At 33.1% G+C, this 23,575-nt stretch overlaps 3 protein-coding genes and 1 non-coding gene across 4 annotated transcripts; 2 read left to right on the top strand and 2 right to left on the bottom strand.

Moving 5' to 3' along the window:
* Window positions 1-5,140: 5,140 nt before the first annotated feature.
* IQD22 (IQ-domain 22) lies at window positions 5,141-9,645 on the top strand. The gene is made up of 4 exons (XM_089608047.1): window positions 5,141-5,646; window positions 7,408-7,596; window positions 8,091-8,168; window positions 8,765-9,645. Exons 1-4 carry the CDS (start codon window positions 5,326-5,328, stop codon window positions 9,419-9,421), a joined length of 1,245 nt encoding a protein of 414 aa, XP_089464173.1. The 5' UTR covers window positions 5,141-5,325; the 3' UTR covers window positions 9,422-9,645.
* Window positions 9,646-10,038: 393 nt separating this feature from the next.
* Window positions 10,039-10,112, top strand: TRNAV-AAC (transfer RNA valine (anticodon AAC)). Its single transcript has one exon. It is a non-coding gene; the product is annotated as a tRNA-Val (tRNA).
* A 217-nt stretch (window positions 10,113-10,329) lies between these two features.
* Window positions 10,330-14,209, bottom strand: LOC149405774 (RHOMBOID-like protein 2). Its single transcript, XM_089608046.1, has 5 exons — window positions 13,699-14,209; window positions 12,318-12,481; window positions 11,789-11,952; window positions 10,954-11,204; window positions 10,330-10,660 (listed from the first exon to the last, which is right to left on the bottom strand). Exons 1-5 carry the CDS (start codon window positions 13,974-13,976, stop codon window positions 10,546-10,548), a joined length of 972 nt encoding a protein of 323 aa, XP_089464172.1. The 5' UTR covers window positions 13,977-14,209; the 3' UTR covers window positions 10,330-10,545.
* A 4,806-nt stretch (window positions 14,210-19,015) lies between these two features.
* On the bottom strand, window positions 19,016-22,363 carry RFC2 (replication factor C 2). Its single transcript, XM_089601458.1, has 7 exons — window positions 22,114-22,363; window positions 21,338-21,444; window positions 21,157-21,258; window positions 20,861-21,056; window positions 19,768-19,896; window positions 19,493-19,687; window positions 19,016-19,417 (listed from the first exon to the last, which is right to left on the bottom strand). The coding sequence occupies exons 1-7, from the start codon at window positions 22,270-22,272 to the stop codon at window positions 19,307-19,309; spliced, it is 999 nt and encodes a 332-aa protein (XP_089457584.1). The 5' UTR covers window positions 22,273-22,363; the 3' UTR covers window positions 19,016-19,306.
* Window positions 22,364-23,575: the final 1,212 nt, after the last annotated feature.

Here is a 23,575-nt window from a genome sequence, read left to right as displayed (position 1 = left end):
TTTAACAGTGCATCAACAACTTAGGCAAAATAGGCAATCGGAGCCACAATCGTGTGTAGTTGAACCCACACATTTTGCCTACTTATTCCCTAGTAGAGATTTGCTTTCTAATGCCACTGTTTTTTTTTTAATTAGTATAGATTATGTTTGTGTGCAGTTGACTTATTTTTTACTGTAAGGTTATTCGGCAAAATATCTTGCAACATGCTCCAGAATATATTGAGACATCTTGATCGCTATGCGCAAAACTGTAATTTTCGCAAGTTTTCTGTTTCGCAAAAATTGACAGCAGAAGACTTTTTGCATTTATTTTTTCCGCGTGATTGGGTAAAAAAACCCTATTTTTGACTTTCAGAGATGTAGACCACTATAAAAGAAAGCATATGTATTTAGTGGTCGTTTGACGCATTTATTCACACACTTAGGGTTCTTAGACGTGCAAGACCAGCGGACTGAGAAACTAATTGTGTGGTGTAATGCTCCGAACGCTATTCATCTTTTATTAAGCGTTAGAGTTTCTTTTGAATTTTGTAATTTTGTGATTGAAGATTCACGTGCGTTGATATCAAAGATTACCAAACACTTGGGGAATGTTTGAGAGTGAGATTGATGGGGAGCTCAGATTCAGGCGGAGCTTGATTATGAATTCACGAGTAGTAATAGGAAAATGGCCTTAAGCGGAGATCATTTATATAAGTCCATTGTTGTACTATCGAGTACTTATTGATAAGTGAATTTCCTTTCCACTGGGCAGACTGCCATTCGGAGTAGGTGACGTTGCACCGAACTATGTTACTAATATTTGTGTCATACACTTTTACGCATTTCTTTTTATTTATCAATATGTTGCATCAGAACAGATTGTAACACGCATTTACTTTACATTGTATGCGGCATCTTGCCTATGACTAAACAGAATTAAAATTGGTATCAAAACGGACACCCATATCTTAGAGTGTTTTTCTTGATGAATAATATCATGGAAGGTGGATCGTTAATCACCCTCCGGTTCTTGACGGGACGAATTATACTGAATGTAAATAGCTAGTCAGCCTAGTCTGCTCCCACTGTCAAATATGACAAATGTGTTGGTGTGTCCACCAAATAAGAGAAAGACTGGCACACTACAGATGATGAAGCAGCCCTTGGTAACTCTCGTATTCTTAATGCTATTTATAATGGTGTTGATAATAATGTTTTCATGCTCATAAACACACGTAGCCAGAGAGGCCTAGGAGATTCTTGAAGTTGCTCATGAAGGGACTTTCAAAGTGCATAGTCAAAGACGCTGTCTCCTTACCACCAAGTTCGAGGGCATGAATATCATGTGCGCATCCGAGATGTTGCTAATGAGTATTTCTCTCTCGGAAGAATGTCACTCATGTTGTCACAGACAATCTTCCTCAACAACAGTACCAAAAAAGAGGAAGTTCTCAGAGAAATGGACGTGATGGTGATAGATTCAATAATTCCAATAGATCCAGAGAAATTCAATACCATGAATGTGAAGGGTATAGACATATACAAAAAGAATGCCCCAACTTTTTGAAGAAGCATAAAAGAGGCTATAATGCTACATTGTCCAATGAAAGTGATTCTGATCATATAAGAAATTTCGGGGCCTTCACTTTCTCTGTCATTAATCATAATTCAGATGATTCTCTTCTTGTGGTTAGTTCTTTTCATCCTGCTGATGATTGTGTTCTCATTGATAATGATGCTGTACTTACTGATGAAGTTCTTGCAGAATCTTATATACAAAATTTATTGATGATTGTCGCATACATTGATACTATATTGTGCGTGGCATCTTATCTCTGACTAAATAAAATTATAGATTAATTGCTATTTCGCTGTCCGTTCTTTTAATCTCTATGTCGAAATTTTTTTACTTCAGATATTTACCAGCTTATTTAAGCATTTCTACTCAAAATAAATAGTTCCATTCCGAGATTCATATAACTAATTTGCCTATCAACACCTATAAATCTCTATATATAAGGATTTCTCATTCATTATTTGGAATTCAAGTTGAAGGGAATGTATTATATATATATGGGATATATTGCACAAAAAAGAAGAAGGGGCCGTTTGGTTTAGTTTTCTAAACTCGTTTTCTGTTTTTAAATTATGTTTTCTGATTCTAATTTTTAAATTTAAAAAACAGATTTAGAATTACGTTTCAGAATATTTTAAATGTTGTTTGGTTATGTTTTCTATTCAATTGTATAGAGATAAAATAGAAAACAACTTTTCATTGTTTTCTGTTTTCTAAACAAATTTCAAAGAAAACAGAAACATGATTCTAAATCTGTTTTCTGAATTTATAACCAAACAGTTTTTCTAAAACTGTTTTCTAGAATTTAGAATCAGAAAACAGAAAACAAATTTGGAAAAGTTAACCAAACACCACCGAATATTTTCATGCTGACGTGTCATTATTGGTTGGAAAGTTTGACTCGGAGTTCATCTGCCGACTATAATTAGACTATATAATCGTCGGTGATGAGTCTGACTTTTCACTAGATTCAATATATGTATTATCTCTCTTCCTAATTGAGATTTGAGATCGATGATAGCAATAGCATCTCTGTTTTCTGTCTTATTTCTGATTGACATAAATAAAAAAAAAAAAAAAAAACGGTATGCATTTTTGTAAGAATTATTATCGTATCAAGCAAGACCTAATTTCTACTATAATCTCTCAAAAACACACTAGCTTAATTTCGTCACCGAAGTGGGTCCTCGTACGTACATGCAAGATGGCTACGAAGTTAACATTTTTTTTTCTTCTTCTTTGTACGTTTACCTTATTTGACTTTGACTAGCAATAGTAGTATTTTCGAGTACCATATCATTCTTTTTTTCCTTCTTTTTAGTTGGTGAACTTCGAATTTTTTAACTAGGCCTAAAGTCAGACTAGCTGGAAATTGAATAGGGTATTTATATATTAGCAATATTAGCTAGCATTAGGTTGGACAAAATCTCACAATATTTACCTTATCATAAAATATAATTCAGAACCAGCTCTACGTGTTGGTCTAAATTATATTATATATATAATAATAATTACTTTTTTAAGATTATCAATGGAAGGGTGATAATTTTATGGAACCTGCAAAATGATATATAATCGATGTGTTTATTAGTATGTAAATGGGGGTTTAGTACACACTTGATGTTTATTGTGGTGAACACATTATCAAACATAGATTTGCCTGTTTTAGTTGTATATATTAGAACTTTGATTATATATATTGTAGGTGAAAATATCGATCTATGTCACGTATACTATGTTATAAACATAATTATAATTAATGGAGACTAACTAGGCATACCATAATGAGCTCACCAAATGCATCAAAAAAATTCTCTTGATTCGGAAACTTAAAGATGAACAAACTTGACTCATGCAAGTCTTACCTGTCGGTGTATGTAAAGTCACTTGACCAAGCAATATTTTTTACCTCAAAATCGTCAAGTTCACGAGTCACGACCATATTTGAATTCATGTGTTAGATTGAGCTGATGCGTAAACCCTATACCCTTTAGTACTAAAGAAGCTCTTTTTAATATAAACTTTCAAGTTTTAACTATAAATTTTATAAATATTTAAATGACACATTAGCTGGATAATGTCTTTAAGTTCAATTTAATACTGAAATCTTGTTCGCAATTTTGTGTTCTTAATTTTTTTTAAATATAATTATATATACATTTATTATAAATAAAAAATAAAAAAAATTCTAGCGCATCTTATATTTTAAGTCCCTTCGAATATATATATATTCTCTATACTTATGGCTTTTTTTTTTTTTTTTTTCTTTTTTGCAATTAGATATACTGAAACATATAGTTTTTTTTATTGTTATTTTTATAAGTAGATTCAAATATATAGTAGTTGATGATAAAGTCATTTAGCAAATGTGGTGTGACCGTGTGATCAGTGAACTGGGATTTTTTAAATGTTATGCATGATGTAATAGCATTATATATATATATATATATATATATATATATATTAATATATATTAAAAGAATCTTATAGGATGATTAATCAAAAGAAAATGTTTATTATCCAATGATTAATCAATCACTGATTATCCAAGTTGTCGGCAACTGGAGACGAAGATTAATGTAGGATTCGACATAGCCTAGTAGTATTTTTATATTTGATGAATATAAACTGATCATCTAAATAATTGAAGATAAAAACGACATGCAAAAGTCATTTTGACAATATGTTTTCCCTAATTTGTGTGCCCACCACCATAATGGAATTTGGTTGAACTAATTTATTAGTTTTTGGGTAATCTGTTTTGAGTCCAACATTCAATGTAAAAGCTATTTATGATGAAGAACATATATAATGCAAACACAATTCTCCTAAACCGACCAAACCATAAATGGAAGAGCAAAAAAGAATTATAGGGGTCAAATAGTAGTTCTAGTATTCATCAATTTAGAATTTAAAAAATATATAAATAAATCAATAAAATGTTTTTGAATTTTTCGGACAATCTTGGAGTTGTGTGACTGTTGCATTTTGGCCCCAAATATATTTTAAGAGCATTTTAGTCCCTTGACTTTGTAGCATTCTAGTCCTTCTAAAAAAATTAATTTCTTTTATATATTTCAACTTATAAACAACTTCAATCATATATTCAAACAGCAATATCTTAATTTAGATACCGTTCATTCATAAATAATATTATATCTAACCAAAACGGACTATATGGTGCCATTTTTACCAAAATTTAGATACCGTTGATGACGAAATATTCCGGGCCAGTTTTATTTATTTGCTTGAATATGAGAGTATATTTTTATTATTTTAAGTTTTGATGAAGAATTTGATTAATTTAGATGCGATATTTTCCCTTTCACCATTTCCGTAAACAATTCCAAAGATTTGGGTTTGAGCAAAAACAAATATATAGCAAAAGAGAATGGAACGCACGCGCGCTAAACGGAGACTAGAGTTCGGAAAAAAAATAATAAATAAATAAAGTACCACTTTACACACGTATCCAAAAATAATAAATATTTACAAAATTATCCACCCCACGATCCCAATAACATATTATATATATATATATATAATACACTCGCACAGTATATAATACTATTATTCATATAACCAACTCTTCAACACTTTCGTCTTCTTTCACTGAACACCACTTCTCTCTCTCTCTCTCTAGAAATGTCACTCCAAAACAAAACCTCAAAACCCAAATTCTCTGCGCCGAATCTTCTGTTTCTTCTTCGTCTTCACAGTCTCTGAAAAAAAAAAAATCTCTCAAAACCTCTCTCTCTCTCTCCGAAATGGGAAAAGCTTCGAAGTGGTTTCGCGGTCTCTTCGGCCTCAGAAAGTCTTCTTCAAACGACACAGACTTCGCCAAGAAACGACGGTGGAGCTTCGTCAAGTCCTACAGAGAGAAAGAAGAGCTACAACAACAACAAGAGCCACGTCACCACTTCCAGAACCACCGACAGGTAAACGACACACCCAAGCCCGTCGTTTCCGATCTCCGTCCCCTAAAAAACGACACCGAAAAGCGTGTCGTTTCCGTCGTCTCGGCCGCCCTGGGGAATCGCGAGGAGTGGGCGGCTCTTAAGATACAGTCAGCATTCCGAGGCTGTTTGGTAATTAGTCTTCTTTTGTTAATTTATTGTTCAATAAATTTTACTCTTTTTTTTACGAAATTATTATCACGTCTAATTACCACGATGAGTGTTATTCGGAATATTTTTAATTAGTGGGATCGTCAACTCTTAACAAAAACTGCCACGTGTCTTCCATGAACCGTTTTAATCCGCCACTATTTTTTTATTTTTTGTTAATATTGGTGAATAATAATTAGGGTAAGGTAATTATTATAAGTAACGTTTTGTCTTTTTATTATTTCTTTTTATTCTTCCTAAACAATAATTTATTTATTATTCTAATGAAATAATTTGGGTTATGTTCTTACAAGTATATTTTCATAAATTATTCATTTATTGTTGTAGATATTGGGGAATTGTGTTTAGACAAAAGTAAATTTTTAATAAAGTTGTCCTTTTTTCATCAATTTTTTTTTTTCTAATAATTTGGGTTAAATTACAAGTCTATTTTTCTCGGTGCTCCACTTTGAGCTGTCTTTCTTGTCTCTTTTTATGAAAAATCCTAAAATGGTCTCTAAACCAATCCATTTCTCTTTTCATACCCATATAACACCCAAAATCATACTAAATACAGAAGAAAGGTTTTAGTGGAATCCAAGAAATAAAACAGACAATGTGGACAAGAAATAATTGGATTTCTGTGATATTATTTCCAATGATATATAATTGTTCATGGAGACTTGTATATATGGTGGGAACGTGATGGGTTTTATTTTATGTACAGGGTTAATTTTTCCGTTGTGTAAATTGGGCTCCACTATATATTATTTTGGGGCTACATGCAAAATCTTTTAATCTGATTTGTTTTTTTTATAATTTAATATTTCGTAGTAAGCCAAAAACACGTCGGTGAATTAAATATTATTGTTAGTGAATTTTATTTTTAACCCATATTTGTCTCATTTTTTGTTTGTTATTATAATATTCCCTGGGGCTTTTTTTTAGAAACAAGCAACACTTTCTCAAATTTGGTTTTTATATATGCAGTAGGTAGATAAGATTTCCATATCTTTCTTAATTCCTCATTTACTTAATAATAACTAAAATAGTTTAAACCAGTTTTCTATGGGCTTTGTGCTTTATTGAGATTTTGCAGAGCCAGGGTTTATTTTAGGGAACATGAAAAAAGTCAGTCTCTCTGGATTGATTCCCTGTGTGCAGTAAATAGATTTCAGGCCTAAAAATAGATATAGGGATTTTATTAGAAATTTTGTCACTTCTTTTCGTAGTACTTTGATTCAAATATTGGAGTCACATGTGACTTGATGAGGGGTTATTTAAGACTTAGTTTTGATGAAATTGAAAAGAAAAAAAATAATATTTTGGGGTGGTTTTAGACTTGGCCAAGAAGTGGACCCAAGAAAAGTGAGAGTTGGTTTGTTTAGGTATAAAAAAAAAAGATTTGGGTTAGTTGAGCAATTAAATGTACTTCATTCAAAAGAAGATACAAAAAAAAAAAAAAAAAAAAAAGAAGCCTTGTTTTTTAATCCTACGTTCGGGTGTAACTAGTGAATTGTCACTGTCTTCTTGATATCCAATGTCAGACACAATTAAATTCATGTGATGCCATTTAAAATAAAATAAAAATATTTCAAATTCCAATGTAGCACTGTTAGATCAATGCAATTTGTACTTCACAATTGGGAAAAAAAATAGTAACTTGTGTTCTAAGGTATTTTTTTTTTCTTTCTTTAAAATGGTAACATATTTAGTTCAATTTTATTTATTTATTTGTTATAGGCGCGAAAAGCTTTACGGGCTTTAAAAGGATTAGTGAAAATTCAAGCATTGGTTAGAGGGCACATCGAGAGAAAACGGACCGCCGAGTGGTTGCATCGGATGCAAATTATGATGCAAGCCCAAGCTCGAGCCATAATCGGACGGTCAGAACTCGCCAAGCCCATCAACAACCCTTTCGCTCACCATCCGGTAAATAAATAAAATTAAAAGTTGTCAAAAAAATTTAAAATTTTCAATCTTTCTCATTTCCCTCCAAAATTTAATTTTTTAAAATCCATAAAGTGTATGAAATGCATCAGAAATCAGAAGTGCCTTCAACAATAAGTTACCATGTTGTGATCTTTGTGGGGGAGTGGGGACCTAATAACTTTTATTTACAAGAAGACTTTTCCTTTTCTTTTCTTTTTTCAGAATATAATGCTTTTAATGACACTTTTACCATAAAGTTTCCGTATTTTTGAATTTTTCAAATTTATCATTTGAATTGCTGTCATAGTACATACTAGATACACAACTTGGTGCCGTATCTAATGCATGTATTTTGCGGACTCTAAATGTGTAAAACAATGACAAGTCATCTTTCTCATTTTTATTACTTTCATTTCAATTCATTCGTCATTAAGTGTATGATTTTAAAAAACAATGTGACATTCATGAAAATTAATTTTTTTTTTTTTTCTCAGGGACCATCTACACCTGAGAAGGTTGAACATGTGATCAGAAGTAGGAGCCGAAAATATGACCAATCATCACTGCTAAGAGTATGTGCTATTTATTTATAGATATTGCTAGAACTAGAGTAAAAATAATTAAATTAGCAATATTTATGATTTGACCCTTGTTCATGTTTTTGACCCTAAAACTAGCTTAGGTCTTTGGGAATTCTCAATTTGTAAAGAGGAAAAATATTTGAAATTTTGACCTCTTTATTTAAATTTTAAACTATGAGATTTTCTAGATGCTATTTCTCTTCTCTTCTCGAATATTATAAAAAATTAAAACTAATGCATGTAGAAATCTTGACCATGAACAACATTTCTCTACAACCTTAAACTATTGCATGTAGAAATTCTAAACATCGTTGTATAATTATATAACCATGAACAAGATTTCTCTACCAACCACAAAGTTTAATTATAAAAACATAACCATTTCATAATATTTCGAGTTCGTTTGCTATATTCTTGGAATATTATTCATCGGTTATTCTTATAATTACCGGAATTGTTATGTAACCATTCGGATCAAGCTCAAAATCTACAAATAAGCTTGGAAACATTTCTTGTACGTAGTTTTGAATTCATGTCATGACAACATTGCGAGCTAACAATCCGATACATTCGATAAAAATTCTCAGAGAAACAGCACGAGATCGAACGGAAGAAGCCAATCCGACGAAAGATTCGCCGGCTATCTGAGGAGTTACTCGGCTGCGACGTACGCTACTACGACAACAACGACGACTACGACTCCAACGACAACAATCTGTAACGACAAGATCGTCGAAATCGACGCGGTGCTTCACAGGAAGCCGAACCGACGAAGCCTCCTCTTCCACCACCATTACTGCCCCGTGGAAGAGCACGAGGCCCGATCCTTGTCGGGCCCACCGAGGCCCGATTGCTGCGACGACGACGACGACGTCGACGAAGCGACGTCGTTTCGCACCGCGGAAAACGACAGCCCGATATTCCACTCGGCGTCGTCGTCGAGGGGCGCGAGGACGACGCGGAGCCCGTTCGCGCCCTCGAGGAGCGACGGGTCGGCGAGCTTTCTTAGCGGGTTCTCGGACGGGCCCGGGTACATGGGCTGCACCGAGTCTTCGCGGGCCCGGGCCCGCTCCGCGAGCGCGCCCAAGCAGAGGCCGAAATACGAGCGCTCCGGCTCGGCAAAGAGCCGATACTCGTCGGTCAACGGAGACCCGGCTCCGCCGCCGAGGCTGGTCAACGGAAAGGCCTATCCCGGGTCGGGTCGGTTGGATAAGCTCGGAATGCCTATTGCATACAGATACTAAAAGTGGACAATTATGACCCCTTTTTTTTTCCTTTTCTATCCATGTTTATTATTATTGCCATATTGTGTACTTTTGTTTTTTGTTCATCTCTAATTTATTTAAACTAACTTCTTGTGATGTAGTAGTCTCCAAGGAACAAGTTTGATTAGTTGTCTGTTTTTCTAAGGTAGCTCTTGTTTTTATGGAATGGAAAAAATGTGTAGCAAAATTTGACTTCCAAGTTTTATGTTTTGAACATTTTTTTTAATATGATCGTCTATAATCTTCTTGAGGATGGCCAGCTACGGAAGAAAGAAAGTTAATTACTTGATGGTATATATGAAGACATTAGTTTATTATATAAAATTTGATAAACCTGATATGTATTGCATTTTCATTCTTTGTAACATCTCATTTTATTTTTATATATCTTTAGAGTGTTTTTCTGCCGCAAATCACCAGTTAACTTCGACGTAATTGACATATTTCTCTCATTTAAGAACATTTCAGTAAAAAAAATGTTAATGACATTATTGCAGATTAATAAAACACAAGACAACAAAGTAAGAATTAAATTGCATGAATTTAACAAAACCTTAAATAGTTAATTATATATTTCGTTTACGCATGTCATAATTGGTTTCGTGGTGTAGTTGGTTATCACGTCAGTCTAACACACTGAAGGTCTCCGGTTCGAACCCGGGCGAAGCCATAACTTTTCCCTTCTAAATGTCATTATCTTTTATTTTATAATGACATTTTATATCAACAAAATAATAGTAGTGCTTTAAGATAAAAGTTAAAATGACATTTCATATGATATATTTTAAACGTTGCAAGTATTAATACATCATCTATCAGAATCTTTTTACATATTTCAAACGTGGAATTTTTACATATCAACAAAATCTTGTATACAAGAATGATAGTGTTTTTATGATAAGACTGATAATGAAAGTTCATATGATATATTTTAAACGTATACAAGTGTAAGTATTAACAATAATATATCCTCTATAAGAATTTTTTTTTTTCATGTACACGAGTGAAATCATATATCTCAAATAGAGTATATAACGTCATTGATGGAAAGAAAAGAAAAGAAAAGAAAATTAAAATAGCATGAAATGGGTTTAGAGAATCAATTATTTATTATCACAGTTCCATTTAGAAGTTGGGACACAACTGAGGTAGTGACACCAATTGCAGTGCTTGTTCCCGTCTTCTCCCCGGAAAAGCATAACCATCCCCACCGTTAATCTGCCGATAAAATAAAATAAAATAAAAAACCGAGGACACAAAAAATTTACTCCGAGTAAAAAGATATAATTAAATAAAATTTTATACATACATAAAATAGAAAAAAAATATATATAAATAAACATAATGTTCGGGGTAAGAAATATGAATAAAATTAGCCACTCTTATTATTAACCAGATTGCCACTATTATCAAATTAGCTAATTATCTAAAATGCAATTGAGACGTTTCATGTAGCTTAGTTACTTAATTTTGGGAAAACAAAAAAAAAAAAATTATAACTAAAAGCATACCCGACAACAAGCAAAGCGATAGAGAGAAGCAAGAGAACGTATTGGTAAGACTTGTGCTTGGATTTGAGTCGGGAGTTTCCGGGGAGGAATCGGCTCTCGGCGTACCCGAATTGGGGACGGATCAGCAGAATAAACCCTAGAAGAAAACCTGTCATGAACCCTCCGATGTGTGCAAAGTTGTCGACATGTGGCAGAATCCCCACCGCTAGATTGATCACGATTATCACGATCAGCGTGAACAAAGCCGCCGCCTGAAAACGAAAAAAAAAATGAAAAGATCAAGACATGACTAGGTGTCTCAAATTAGGTTTAGAATTTCGGCGAAATTTGATCTCATGAATGTGGATCAAACACGAAACAAACAGACCTTAAATTACAAGACACTGTTTAAATATATATATATTAGCAAATATTTTTAGTTGTCTGTCTCTTTACTATTGAAAAACAGTTTTTTAAAGAGCAAGGTTGAAGAAAACAAACAATTTTGAAGACAGAAAACATCAACTTTGAAAATATTCGATGTACACAACCGATTCAGAAGCTATCCGAAAATGTAGATATATATAATATATATATATATATATATATATATATATTTTTTTTTTTTTTTTTGTTTTCATGTTGAATGAGGATACATTAATGATTGAGTGTAAAAAAGGTCAATAACTTTCTAAAAAATTATGATTCAACTGAAAAAAAAAAAAAAAAAGCCCTTACTTTATCAATCCATTACAACCCGATTTTTATTTCATTTTCCCAAACATAAATTTTGTATTACTGATCACACTCAGAAAACAAGATGCTTATTTTGGGGATTTAGGGAAAGAAATAGGACCTTGTTGGAGTAGATAGTCCAGTTAGTGAGAAGCTCGGAGAGCATGGCTCCCAAGAGACCAAAGAGCGCTCCCGAGGCACCGACACTTATGTTTCTCTGAATGAAAAGCGCCGACAAAATACTTCCTCCGAGCCCCGAGATCATGTATATCAACCCCACTCTCACTGCCCAAAAAAAAGAAAAGCCCAAATCCCACATCCTCATCATCATCATAAAATGGCTACTTTGCATAGCAGTGCTCTTTTGAATTTTGTCATAGGAAAAAACTATTGTGCATCAGACAAGTGTTCGGTAAACTGTTTTCGACATATCCACAAGAGAGTTACAGGGGCAATATTGTGGGGAAAAAAAGTAACCTTTTTTTTTAATTTTTTTTTTTTATATATTCTTTGTGTTACACAAGGATAGAATGGTAGAAAGAAAAAAAAGCCGAAGAAAAACTATTTTACCAAACATCTAAAAACGGTTGGGATTATGAAAAAGCCAAGAAATCAATGTTAAATGCACTCAATGAGCGGTGAGTTTTTACCGAATCCGAATTGTTGTTCGAGGCGGATTCCGATGAAGACGAGGCTGAGCATGTTGGCGAGCACGTGAATGACTCCGGCGTGTAACCACATGCATGTTATAAGCCTCCAACCTTCGTTCCCTTTCACCACTTTGTACCAATTCAAAGCTCCCATTTGATCCAATCTGTGTTAATCAATTAAAATGACTATTAATCAAGCTAAGAAAGTCATTCCCAACATAAATGAGTTTCCTTTTAGCACCCCAATTGGATAATATTATACACAGTAGAATAAAGATTCAACCTTTAGCCGAATTTAGATTTTTGGGAATTTACTGCAATGAAACGAAGAGAATATATATATATATATATATATATATATATATTTTACAAAAAGCACCCATTTTTATCAGTCTGTTGCCTGATAATATTACTTGGTTAATAAACTAATCAGCAAAGAAAGTGGTACTCCTAACTTTGGACATCATTCTTCTTTTGTAGAGCTTCACATACTTTTGTAAAGAATGCTACCAAAAGTGACACCCCAGTCTATGACTTTAACTTTTTGATCTAACTCAAAAGAATATTTCAAGTTTCACCAAAAGTCCATAAACTTATTAGTAATTAGCTAATTAGGGAAGAAGGTGATTCCTCCTAACTTTGAGCATGAATTTTTTTTTTTCGTACCTCTTGACTTGTTGATCTATGAGAGCTCAACAACTTCTCTAACAAAGCCCATTATGCAAACAAAGTAAAAAAAAAAAATCTCAAATTTGTATGATCATATCTAGTGACAAACTATTTCCTGCATAAATGAGTTTCCTTTTACCACCCCAAAAAGCCAATATTCTACACATAGTATAAAGATTCATCCTTTAGCTAATTTAGATTTTCGATTCAATGAAGCTTTCTTCTATTCATTACTAACAATTACGAAGAGCAATATTCCATAGCTGGAAAAAAAGTCAACTTTGAGATATTAGAGACTCCAAAAAAATATCAACAAAACATGAGAAATGAAAGAAGCTCAAAAGAGGCATCAATCTAAAACAGATGAATGTAAACTAAAAAAACGGATACTCATAAGCTCATAACATAATATTTGATAATAATTAAAAAAAAATTATAAACCACGAAATCTCATATCCACCTCAACTAATCCAAGAACCCATTTCGTAACAGCCAAAGGATTTGCAAGAAATTCAAAGAAAAAAAAAAAACTCTAAAATAAAGCTCAAAACTGCCATTCCTTTAAGAAAAGAAAACTTACTACTCAGACTGATAAATAAATTCATCACGACAGAACAATACTCAATTTATCCAAGAACCTATTTCTAAATATCGTAACTTTAAACAAAATAATAATAATAAAATTCACACCAAAAAAAAAAAAAATACTCACGCGGTTGAAGAGGGACCAAAGAGAGGATTTTCCTTGAGAGGCTGAAACGAAAGTCGGCCAAGGAATCTTCCGACACAACCACCTTCGAAGCCGAGATTGTTCCTCGGACAGTTATTCACATACATGACGATGATGAAGACGGATATATTCGCCACCACGAACATCGGAACCAGCCACGAAGTCCATTGGTCCGAGGTTTCCACGTGGACTCGATTCGACAATATATTGTTGGCACTGGTTTTTCTCGGACCTCCTCGCTCTGGATCTTCGTTTGCCATGGATTCTTACAATTAGTTCTTTGGCTCTCTCTCTCTCTCTATAGAATAGTAACAGAGATTTTTGTCTTAAAGCTCTCAACTTTATATAGGGAAATTGAAATAGAAGAGGGAATAATAAAAATACAAAATTGGGAAATTAAGAATTAACAGAAAGATTGAGAAGTAGCTTGGAAGGAAGAAGAAGACGAAAGAAAGAGAGAAAGTGGGTTTTTTTTTTTTTTTTTTTTTTATAACTGTTGATAATTTAATTTTATCCTTACATAAATATATTTATATTTATAGTTAGTAAGGACGTGTTTAGATATTCGCGGTGGTCGTGACGTTAAAAAGACACGCTATAGCTATTAAGTTTCCAATTACAATTTAATGACCCATACAAAAAAAAAAAAAAAGGATTTAATGAGATTAAAAATAAGGTGAAGTTATATTACTACCCCTGATTATTTTTAGGAATTTCTTTGTTAGGAAATGGAAAATACAAAATTAAGCAAACAATGCGCTACCGAAAAGTTTGTATTAGTACCTACTTTCATTTTTGGACAACTTGTTTAATTACACAAAGGAAAACGTAAGAGTAGTTATTAATTTATTTATACAAATAACAAAATTGATTAAGTTACGAGTAACTATGATGTATGGATGATAAGACCAACCTACCAAAACGTCTATCGTGTGGTGTGAGAAACAATGACAAATTCCACTAGCTACACACCTAATGGCACCATTATTATTTATGTAAAAAAAATTGCAATGGTCATAGACTAATGCTATGATTTATTATTCCCGACTTTTATTAGTAATTCGAATACTTAATTGATAATACACAATATGAATGACGATCCCTCTGACGAGACCGGTGGTGCGACGAGACATTACAATCGATAATCAAGGTTCGAAATATTGCGATAGATAATCAAGATTCTAAGTTGGTGGAGGCGAGGGGACTTATGTTGTTTATAGACTAGCAAGAGTCTCGTTTTGTGGGAGTACCATGAATGTCGCCGCCAGTGAAGACCCGACAAGAGCCATCGGCACAGGTTCAATGCGAGTCCACGATGGTGCAAAATGACTTGACACTGGCACCGGCGGGCAGAGTTGAGATCGACGAGACAGTGTCGAAGCTCGTAGTACTGCATGTTTTGGCCTCTTGTTTGGTTGCCGACATCGCGAGATCTTATTTTAGTTTTATCTTTTTGTTTTTGTTTTATGGTGCTTGTTAGTAGTATACTTTGTTGTTACATGTTGATTGTTTTGTTTTGGATTGAAGACGGATTAACCGTCTTCCACTATTTATTTGTGGATATTTTGCTAGGGGTTTGTCTATATAGATTGAAAACTCACATTTTTTATTGTCATCAAATTATGGTTATCGTAATTATTTTGAAAGTGCTTTATTTATACTCGAAGTTTTAATGTGCTCTACGCCATTTTTTTTTGTGATGCATGCATCAAATGAGTGATTATTTGAACTTAGTATTAGATTCATTTCGACTGAGGTATATGATTCAATTTCTAACAATATAACATTAAAATTTAACTGTCACTAACCATTTTGATGCTCATATAATACTCCGTAATGAAGACCTCATATGTTAATAACCAATGCAAATCGGCCAGAGGACGTGTGGGGATATTTGACTTTGTTATTGGACCCTTATTTTGGCCTAATGCTTGGAGATGTCCCTCACAATGGCGGACAATCACTAATATCCACGGATCAAGATGTTTCTATTACTATGATTATTATCAAAATATGTCACCACGAAAGAAAAATAAAATTGGCCGTGACAAGTCCAAAATATAAGTGAAAATGGAAAGGGTCCATGTGCATTCAAATTTTAGGGAATGACGTGAGTTTGATGTGAGGTTTGTAATAAAATAGACAATAGTACTTGTCAAATGATCAACTAAATAAAATAGTGAAGACGAACAATAGGGTAAAATGACAAATCTGAAATAAGTAATAACATGACGTAAGTAGTTAATTTTTATTTTAATTTACATAAATATTAATTTAGATATTAAAATCTTTTTTTTTTTTTATCAGCATCCAAACACACATGTGATTAGTTTAGAGTAGTTTGTGTGCCGCATGTATGCTAGTCCTCAAACTAGACATTTGATTTTTGTCGGAGAGCAGATTTTTAGTCTTTTATCACTTAAGAAAAATAGACAAAAAAAAAAGTTGTTAGATGCACGCCTTGATGTTCAACATTTAGTCGACTTGAAATGTGAGGGGAGCTGGCTTTTGGCCCTGTATTTTTGGAGGAACCAAAATGTTAAGAGAAAAAGAGAATAAAATGGACCTAAAATGTCGAAGGGGTGGACGGTCTAGGTCATTAGCTGTTTTCCAGGTTAGCTTGAAGGTCAATATAGGGATCTAGATCGTGGTCGAGATCAAGCTCAAGGATCAGGGCCAAAGTCGTGCTCGAGAGCTAGGGCTCAAGCCGATCATCGTATCCTTCAGCCTCAGGTCGATGGTTGCGGTTGGGGCAAGGGCTCCAGGGTTGACCGATGATCATGCATAGGTGTCGGGTCGAGGTCGAGCCCACTTTGTCCTTTTTCCATAGGATCGGGCTATATTTGTGGCCCATATCGAGATATTTGATGTGTCGTTTATCGTTGGAATATTGTTTTTTCGCGTTAGAAAACTAATCTTATAGCAATTACCTAAAACTAAATTAACCATGATTGATCTACTACTAAATTTAAAAGGAAAAATGATACAAAATAATCATATGAAACTAATTGATGAGCCAAATAATCAACGTTTTAAATTTTCAGCAAAATAATCAAAATTACAATGTCAAATTGTTTTTTTACACAAAAATTAAATTTTTTGACGATTATTTTCAAGTAATTTATCGTTTTCAAACAAATTAATCCTAAGGTCAAAATTTTATTGAAATTTGATTATTGCATATTTTGACTATTTCCCTTTTTTAGATAAATTTAGTTATTTTGTAAATCCATTATTTTAAATTGGTAATTTAACTAAATCACTCCATTTAAAATGATAATGTATTGTGTTCGCTTTGATTAAAATATAGTACTTCATGTGAAACTACAATATTTTTAAACTTTTCATGAGATCAAGCATAGTAGTCCATAAAGTTTGTTTGTTATAGTGAAAATAAAAAATCGAGACAATGAAGAAGGAAATAGGACAATAAAGAAATAAAAAACCGAAAATATTATTATTACGTGACAATACATGTATGTTAAGGTCTACTTTTTTTACGATGCAAAAAATATAAAGTAAAAAAAAAAAAAAATCACAGATGATGGTAGTATTCGGATAATTACAATTTACCATTAACATCAAATCCAATAGTATCCATGTTAATCTAGTATTTTTAGCATGTTAAAACTAAAATAAAGTATCTATGAAATTCAGAATTTGACCGCTCAACTCAACAACACAAAAACATTACAAAATATATGTCTCTGTCTTTTTAATTATCGTACGTCAAATTAATAACTCAATGGCCGATCTAATTGCCTCGATTCATATTTCTCCACCATCAAAACGTGTCTTTAAAATATATACGATGATATTAGTACCATTTTAATTTTTTTTTTTTAAGAAAACTTTTAGTGGCTTGATGCTATTTTAAAATTTCCTAGGAATACAATCTTAAATTAGGAGACTAATTCCCAATCCAAACAGCCAAGAATGACTGAAAAAACACAAAACAAGAATTAATTAAATAAACAGAGGGGGCAAAATGGTCATTTGGGTTGTTGATGAGATAAATTATTTTGGCAGGTAAGAGTTGATGGGAAAATGCTCTGAGTGGGCTCCAACGGCTATTGTGTGGCTGTTTTTATTGTTCGTGGGAACGTGAAACCGAATTCATCACCAATCTCTCTCTCTCTCTCTCTCTCTCTCTCTCTCTCTCTCTCTCTCTCTCTCTCTCTCAAATATACTCTTTTTTTTAGCCAACGCGTATACGTGTGAAAGTGAAACAAAAAACGTGTCTTTCTTTTAGTATTATGCCAAGTTGCCAACAAATCAATAATGTCTTAGAAAAACCATTTGAAGCTACTTATTCCTTATTTTTTATGCACAAAATGAAACGCTGAATGAAACACACAATCCGAATTTCAGACGCTTTGCCAGTTTGCTTGGCTGGTTTTGGCTGTTATGTGTATAAAGAAAATAATATATAAAATTCTTCAAAATACATTTCATGTTTGTACTTTGTGCTTCCTTAGAAGCTACTCAGTCCCTTCTGTTTCCTTTTCCATATGACTCATGATCATGAATTTTAAATAATTGATCTTTTGGGTGCCACGTCGGCATGAAATTTATTTGTAATTAACTTATTTAGTGTAACTATGTTCTATCACATACTAAAATCAATCTCCATACTACAAATTATAATTGCTATATACGTAAATAATTTTTTTGATAAAAATTATTAAAACTACACATAAAATATATAAATAAAATAATTTTTGAATTGATATGGAATCAGAAAGACTAATTAAATAATTAAACTTAATCCATTGGATTGTATGATGAAAAAAAAAACTTATTTCAATAGATCTTCTAATTTTGTTGAGTTAATTCATTATGTAAAAGGTATACAGTTGTGCGTGAAAAAAATGAATGAAAATGAGAAACTCTTTCTCTCTCCATCATTTGTTATTTCATCTCTCTCTATCTAAACACTATTAAAACAGGTTGTGTTGTGAGTGGTGACTCCTAATGAAATCATTATGACCTATCAATAATAAATTCAGTATCATCTTTGTTTTCTTGCGAAATTTGGCAAAAGCTTCGAAAACTTTTTTTTTTTTTTTTTTTTTAAAATCAAGCTTCGAAAACTTGAGTGTTCGGTTCAATCATGTATGTTAATATAGAGGCGTGTAAGTCCATATAATATATAAATAAAGCATCTAGTACAAATGCGTATTGTGTCGCGAGAGAGTATGTTTTGCTTTGTTTATGTGACGTGAATTTAATACAATCGACAATTCACGTGACTTGAGAAAAAAGATAAAAAAAAATGCATAGAAGCTTACCAGGGCAATTAATGTTATTTTCTGTTTATTTTTTTCTTTTCATTCTATGTTGTAATTTTCATTGTCGTTTATGATCACAACTGCTTGTATTTCATTTCAAGTCAGACTGAAGCTATAGCCCTCAATGGAACAGTTTTATGGAACTAGAAAAAATCCTCAAAAAGAAACCATCTAACGCAGCAAATATTCCACAAACCATCTAAACACGAACAATAAAAAAGAAAACGGTGTTCATGATCTAAACACTGAATCGATTTATCGTCGAACAACATGATTGTCTACTTTACTGGTTCACTCTTTTAACTCGCTTTGGCTGATTCACGGACCATCGAAAGCTTTGCAAGAAGACCACATAACTGAAGATACGAACCAACTCCGTCGCAGATTCTCATGTGAGCGAACCCGGTTTCCTAAAAAAGCACAAAAACGTCTTAGAACAAAAGAGAGAAAGACAAGAAGAAGAAGAAAAAAAACAGAGTACTTACCTTCATGAACTCCAATTTCAAATACTCAGCCATGTCATAGTTCTTAACAATACGGAAAAAGGTTGTGATTATGTCAGTCGGGGAATAGCCCAGATCATAAAGCTGCTTGAGGCCAGAGCAAGCGTCGTCAAACTTTCCTTCAAGTACGTTCCGGACTATATTCTTGACATGCAATGGATGAGGTTGGTCACACACCTGAAGGAAAGAAAAATATTTTATTTATTATCCTGGAAATGCACAAGAGATTATATATATAAATTTACAAACATTGGGACCTTGAAAACGTTTTCTTGGTTGACAAAACGGAAGCCGCTAAATGTTGCTTGCAAGTTGTTCAATGCCTGCCTCATATCTCCATCGGCGGTGAAGATAATGGCTTCAAGACCTTCCGGAACATAAGGGACCTTCAATTTGCATCATATATATATATATATATATATATATACAGATTAATTTAGCACCTTGGTCAGTTGGATAGAAATCAGCAACAAGAAAAGAAACCAACCACCATTATAAAACTACTGAATATGAATCATAGACTTTTTCAAGAGTTTTTAATATCTCTATATTTTAGTCGGGTTTCTAATAATGTTGTAACTTGTAACGCGTTAGGGCACCCGATGGATATTATAACAAATATTCTATCATCATAATCAGTAAGAGGTTTCCACTTTTTTACACTACAGATCATCATCACTACAAAGGCAAGAACAGACTTGATAATCATAAGGTAACAATTCAACACCGTTGTTTCTGTACACAATAATAAACTAATCACTGTGCTTTCAAATGCCTAGTTTTTTAAAGCTTCGACTAAATAGAATCAACATATATCGCCTCGCTCGCACCGTATTTCTCATGGATATTGTTTTAAGGTAAATAACTCAAAAAAATTTATTTGGCATGCTTTTGGCTATTATTGGTCTCCAAAGACTGGGTAATTTTTATTATTTTTTTCTTTTTCTGTTAAATATTTTTTTTTAAGAAACAATGGGACTTTTATTCATAAATAACGGCAAAGCCGAAGAAAAGTACAACACAAGACTGCCTTTTTCTGTTTAATGTTAATACCTTGTTTATGATTATCAAATGTAAAGTACATTGTCTTATTGAAACTTCATTCATTCATGACCACATATGTGTAGTAGTTGTATTTGCATCATCATACCCAAAGTTGAACGACAAAATGATTCGGATTCCAAGCGATAGAATAAAGTCGGTATGTGTGTTATTAGTTTATTGTTCTATAAAAAACATATGAAAAGCCTACTCGAGAAAGAGAGAGAACTCGACTTTGTTTCAACTTTTTAGTCGGTATCTTATTTTTTTTATTTCGATGAATGCGAAGGTGTTCTTAAAGAATTTCACCTGTTCGGCGTGAACGACGACCATCAAGCGACCGAGAATCTCTTGATCGGAGAGCCTCGAGAATCGGACGAGAGCGCACCGACTCTGAATTGGCTCGATGATTTTGGAAGACGTGTTGCACGCCAAAGCGAAACGAGTCGAGTTCGAATATATTTCCATCGTCCTCCTCAAAGCTTGCTGAGCTCCAGATGTCATGCTGATTTCGCCAAATCGACAAACATCGCAAGGCTTAAAGATCGCAAAAAAAAAAAAAAATAAATAAATAAATTACACCTAATGGTTTAATAAAATATTACCTGTCAGCTTCGTCCAATATCACAATCTTATGCCGTCCCGGAGGCAGAGTTACTTTCTTTTGCGCAAACATTTTGATTTTGTTCCTCACAACATCTATACCTCTGCAAAAGAGAGGGGAAAAAAAGGGAAAAAGTTCTAATTTGTGGCCATAAATAGTTTAATAAAATAGTGTAAACAAACCTATCATCTGAAGCATTGAGCTCGAGCACGCCTTCTCTGTAGTTCGGTCCGAGAAGTTCGTGCGCGAGAGCCAATATACTTGTGGTCTTACCAGTCCCTGGAGGACCCTGAAAAATAAAAAAGTAATTTTATACCAACAAAATGTTGAAAAAAAAAAAAATATGACTCTTAACTCTTGATCAAACACAAATTTAGAGTCCATAGTTAAATCTTTCAAGGTTCAAAAAGTTGTCGAATTTAACAACTCAAAGCTCTCTCACAGAACACCAAACGCGAATGAACACTTGATCTTTTTTTTCTTTTTCTTTTTTCCTTTCTATTCAGGGTTAGTAAAATCAGTGAATCACTATTTAGGGTTTACAGTACACTAGTTAAACTAAAGAACAACAACAAAAAAATTGGTACTTCGCCACGATATTTCATGCTCTTGGTGAGATTGCATGTGAAAGAGCTTTGAGGTAACTTTTAAACAGTGTGAAAGAATTTGACTACTGTATTTTTAAGCACAAACCAAACAGAAACGAATATAAATACTTGGATCTTTTATTCTTCTATTCACTGCAAATAAAACCCTTGTCTAGGGCTTAAGGAACGCTAATAAAACTAAACAGCAACAACAAAATTGGTAATTCACCACAACCATTTCAATTCGGTAAAACCTAACCCTAAGAAGAACAAGTTGGAATTCGCCAAAAATTGAGAGATTGAGAATTACGAATCTGAAGCGACTAGGTCCTCAATGGCCGATAAATCAGACGACGATTTTTAGGACTTACAGAGAGAATGAGATTAGGCATATTGCCGTCACGAGCGATGACCTGAAGCCTCGAAACGGCGTCGTCGTTGCCGACGATGTCGACGACCTTGCTGGGCCTGAACTTCTCTACCCACGGCATGTCGTAGTTGCTCGAAGAAGACGCCGACGACGACGCCATTGTTAAAGCTTGAAGGAGAGAGAGAGAGAGAGAGAGAGAGAGCTTCTGTTTATTTTTTCTTTCCCTCTCTTCTCTTCTGCATCCAATTTGGAGGGAAAGTCGAGTGTCTACTTAAATGACATGTCGTCGAGGCTTAAAAAATAATTATACTAATTTGGATTAAAAAGTGGGCACTTTTTTTTAAGTATACATTTTCTTTTTGCTTGAATTTTAAAGTATACCATAGTGTATGGAAAGTGAGTTACTCTAATTTAGTTGAGATCTTAGTTCTACTGAACCCTGGAAGAACGATTACCTAATGTGTTTTTCATATAGTTATAAAGAAAAATATGGCTCAATTGATAATATCAAGGTTTTGTAGATTTTAGTTTAATCTAATTGGACACTATAATTATCAAATAAATAAATTGGGAAAAAAAATAAGAATACTCTTAGCGAAGTAGCCAAAATAAAATGTTGAAATATCATTCTAGTTAACGTATTGAAACCCATTTGAAAACTAGCTAATTGTATTAATTAATTGCCTAATTTTACACAGATGCCTCCTTATAAAAATTCCCACCAAAATACATGTGATCTAATTTAAGAAAAAAAAAAATTAATTTTTCTGTTTTTTTTTAACTACTCCCATAAAGAAACCCATCGCCAAAACTAATGACGAATATAATTAACAATTATTACTGATTGTCATTTATCGGTTAGTACTTAATGATTATTAACGATTATTACCATTACTGCTTAGCAAAAATGAGAAGAAAAACATCAAACAACAAAAAAGAGAAAACTATTAACAATTATTAACTATACATGATTAAGAAGAGGAAAAAAAATATATAAAACAATAAATATCCAGTGAATATTAACGATTATTTACCGCACAAATTTGGAAACAAACAAAAACGATAAACCCATAAAATTTATTTGTCAATTATAACCAATTATTAACATAACGTGATCTAGAAAAAAAAAATCAAAATTGTTGCTGATGATTCCCCAACACTGAGAAACTTCGTCTGGACCAATCTCGCCGTCGTCGCATTGCTTGGAGTGGCACAGATAGTGGCGAGAGTTCGCGCGGAGCCACCGAGAAGATCGACAAAGATAGGAGAGGGAGAGAGAATGTGATATTTAAAATTGTAGTTATTGAAAGATATAATTAAGGAATCCAAAACGGAACTCCGCAATTGATAATTAAAAAAAAATTGTCAGATATAATTAAAAAAAAAACGTCCAAATGACATATTTGGGATAAAAAAAAAAATGATGTGATTGTCACATAAGTTAGATTAGCTATTAAAAAAAA

The sequence above is a fragment of the Urtica dioica genome, chromosome 2 (genome assembly GCF_054948205.1).
Source record: "Urtica dioica subsp. dioica isolate 48M chromosome 2, U.dioica_male_clone48M_v1_H2, whole genome shotgun sequence".
In the NCBI taxonomy this organism is placed as follows: Eukaryota; Viridiplantae; Streptophyta; class Magnoliopsida; order Rosales; family Urticaceae; genus Urtica; species Urtica dioica.
This window is presented reverse-complemented; position numbering and strand designations above follow the sequence as displayed.

Bases quoted from the DNA above. Each gene is read 5' to 3' on its own strand.
- RFC2 (XM_089601458.1), bottom strand. From the start codon at position 22,272: ATGGCGTCGTCGTCGGCGTCTTCTTCGAGCAACTACGACATGCCGTGG. The intron at 21,057-21,156 runs GTAATATTTTAT...TGGCGAAATCAG, and splicing joins ATATTGGACGAAGCTGACAG to CATGACATCTGGAGCTCAGC. The intron at 19,418-19,492 runs GTAAGTACTCTG...GTGCTTTTTTAG, and splicing joins TGAAATTGGAGTTCATGAAG to GAAACCGGGTTCGCTCACAT.
- LOC149405774 (XM_089608046.1), bottom strand. From the start codon at position 13,976: ATGGCAAACGAAGATCCAGAGCGAGGAGGTCCGAGAAAAACCAGTGCC. The intron at 12,482-13,698 runs GTGAGTATTTTT...TGATTAACACAG, and splicing joins TTTGGTCCCTCTTCAACCGC to ATTGGATCAAATGGGAGCTT. The intron at 11,205-11,788 runs GTCCTATTTCTT...TTTCGTTTTCAG, and splicing joins GGACTATCTACTCCAACAAG to GCGGCGGCTTTGTTCACGCT.
- IQD22 (XM_089608047.1), top strand. From the start codon at position 5,326: ATGGGAAAAGCTTCGAAGTGGTTTCGCGGTCTCTTCGGCCTCAGAAAG. The intron at 7,597-8,090 runs GTAAATAAATAA...TTTTTTTCTCAG, and splicing joins ACCCTTTCGCTCACCATCCG to GGACCATCTACACCTGAGAA. The intron at 8,169-8,764 runs GTATGTGCTATT...AAAAATTCTCAG, and splicing joins ACCAATCATCACTGCTAAGA to AGAAACAGCACGAGATCGAA.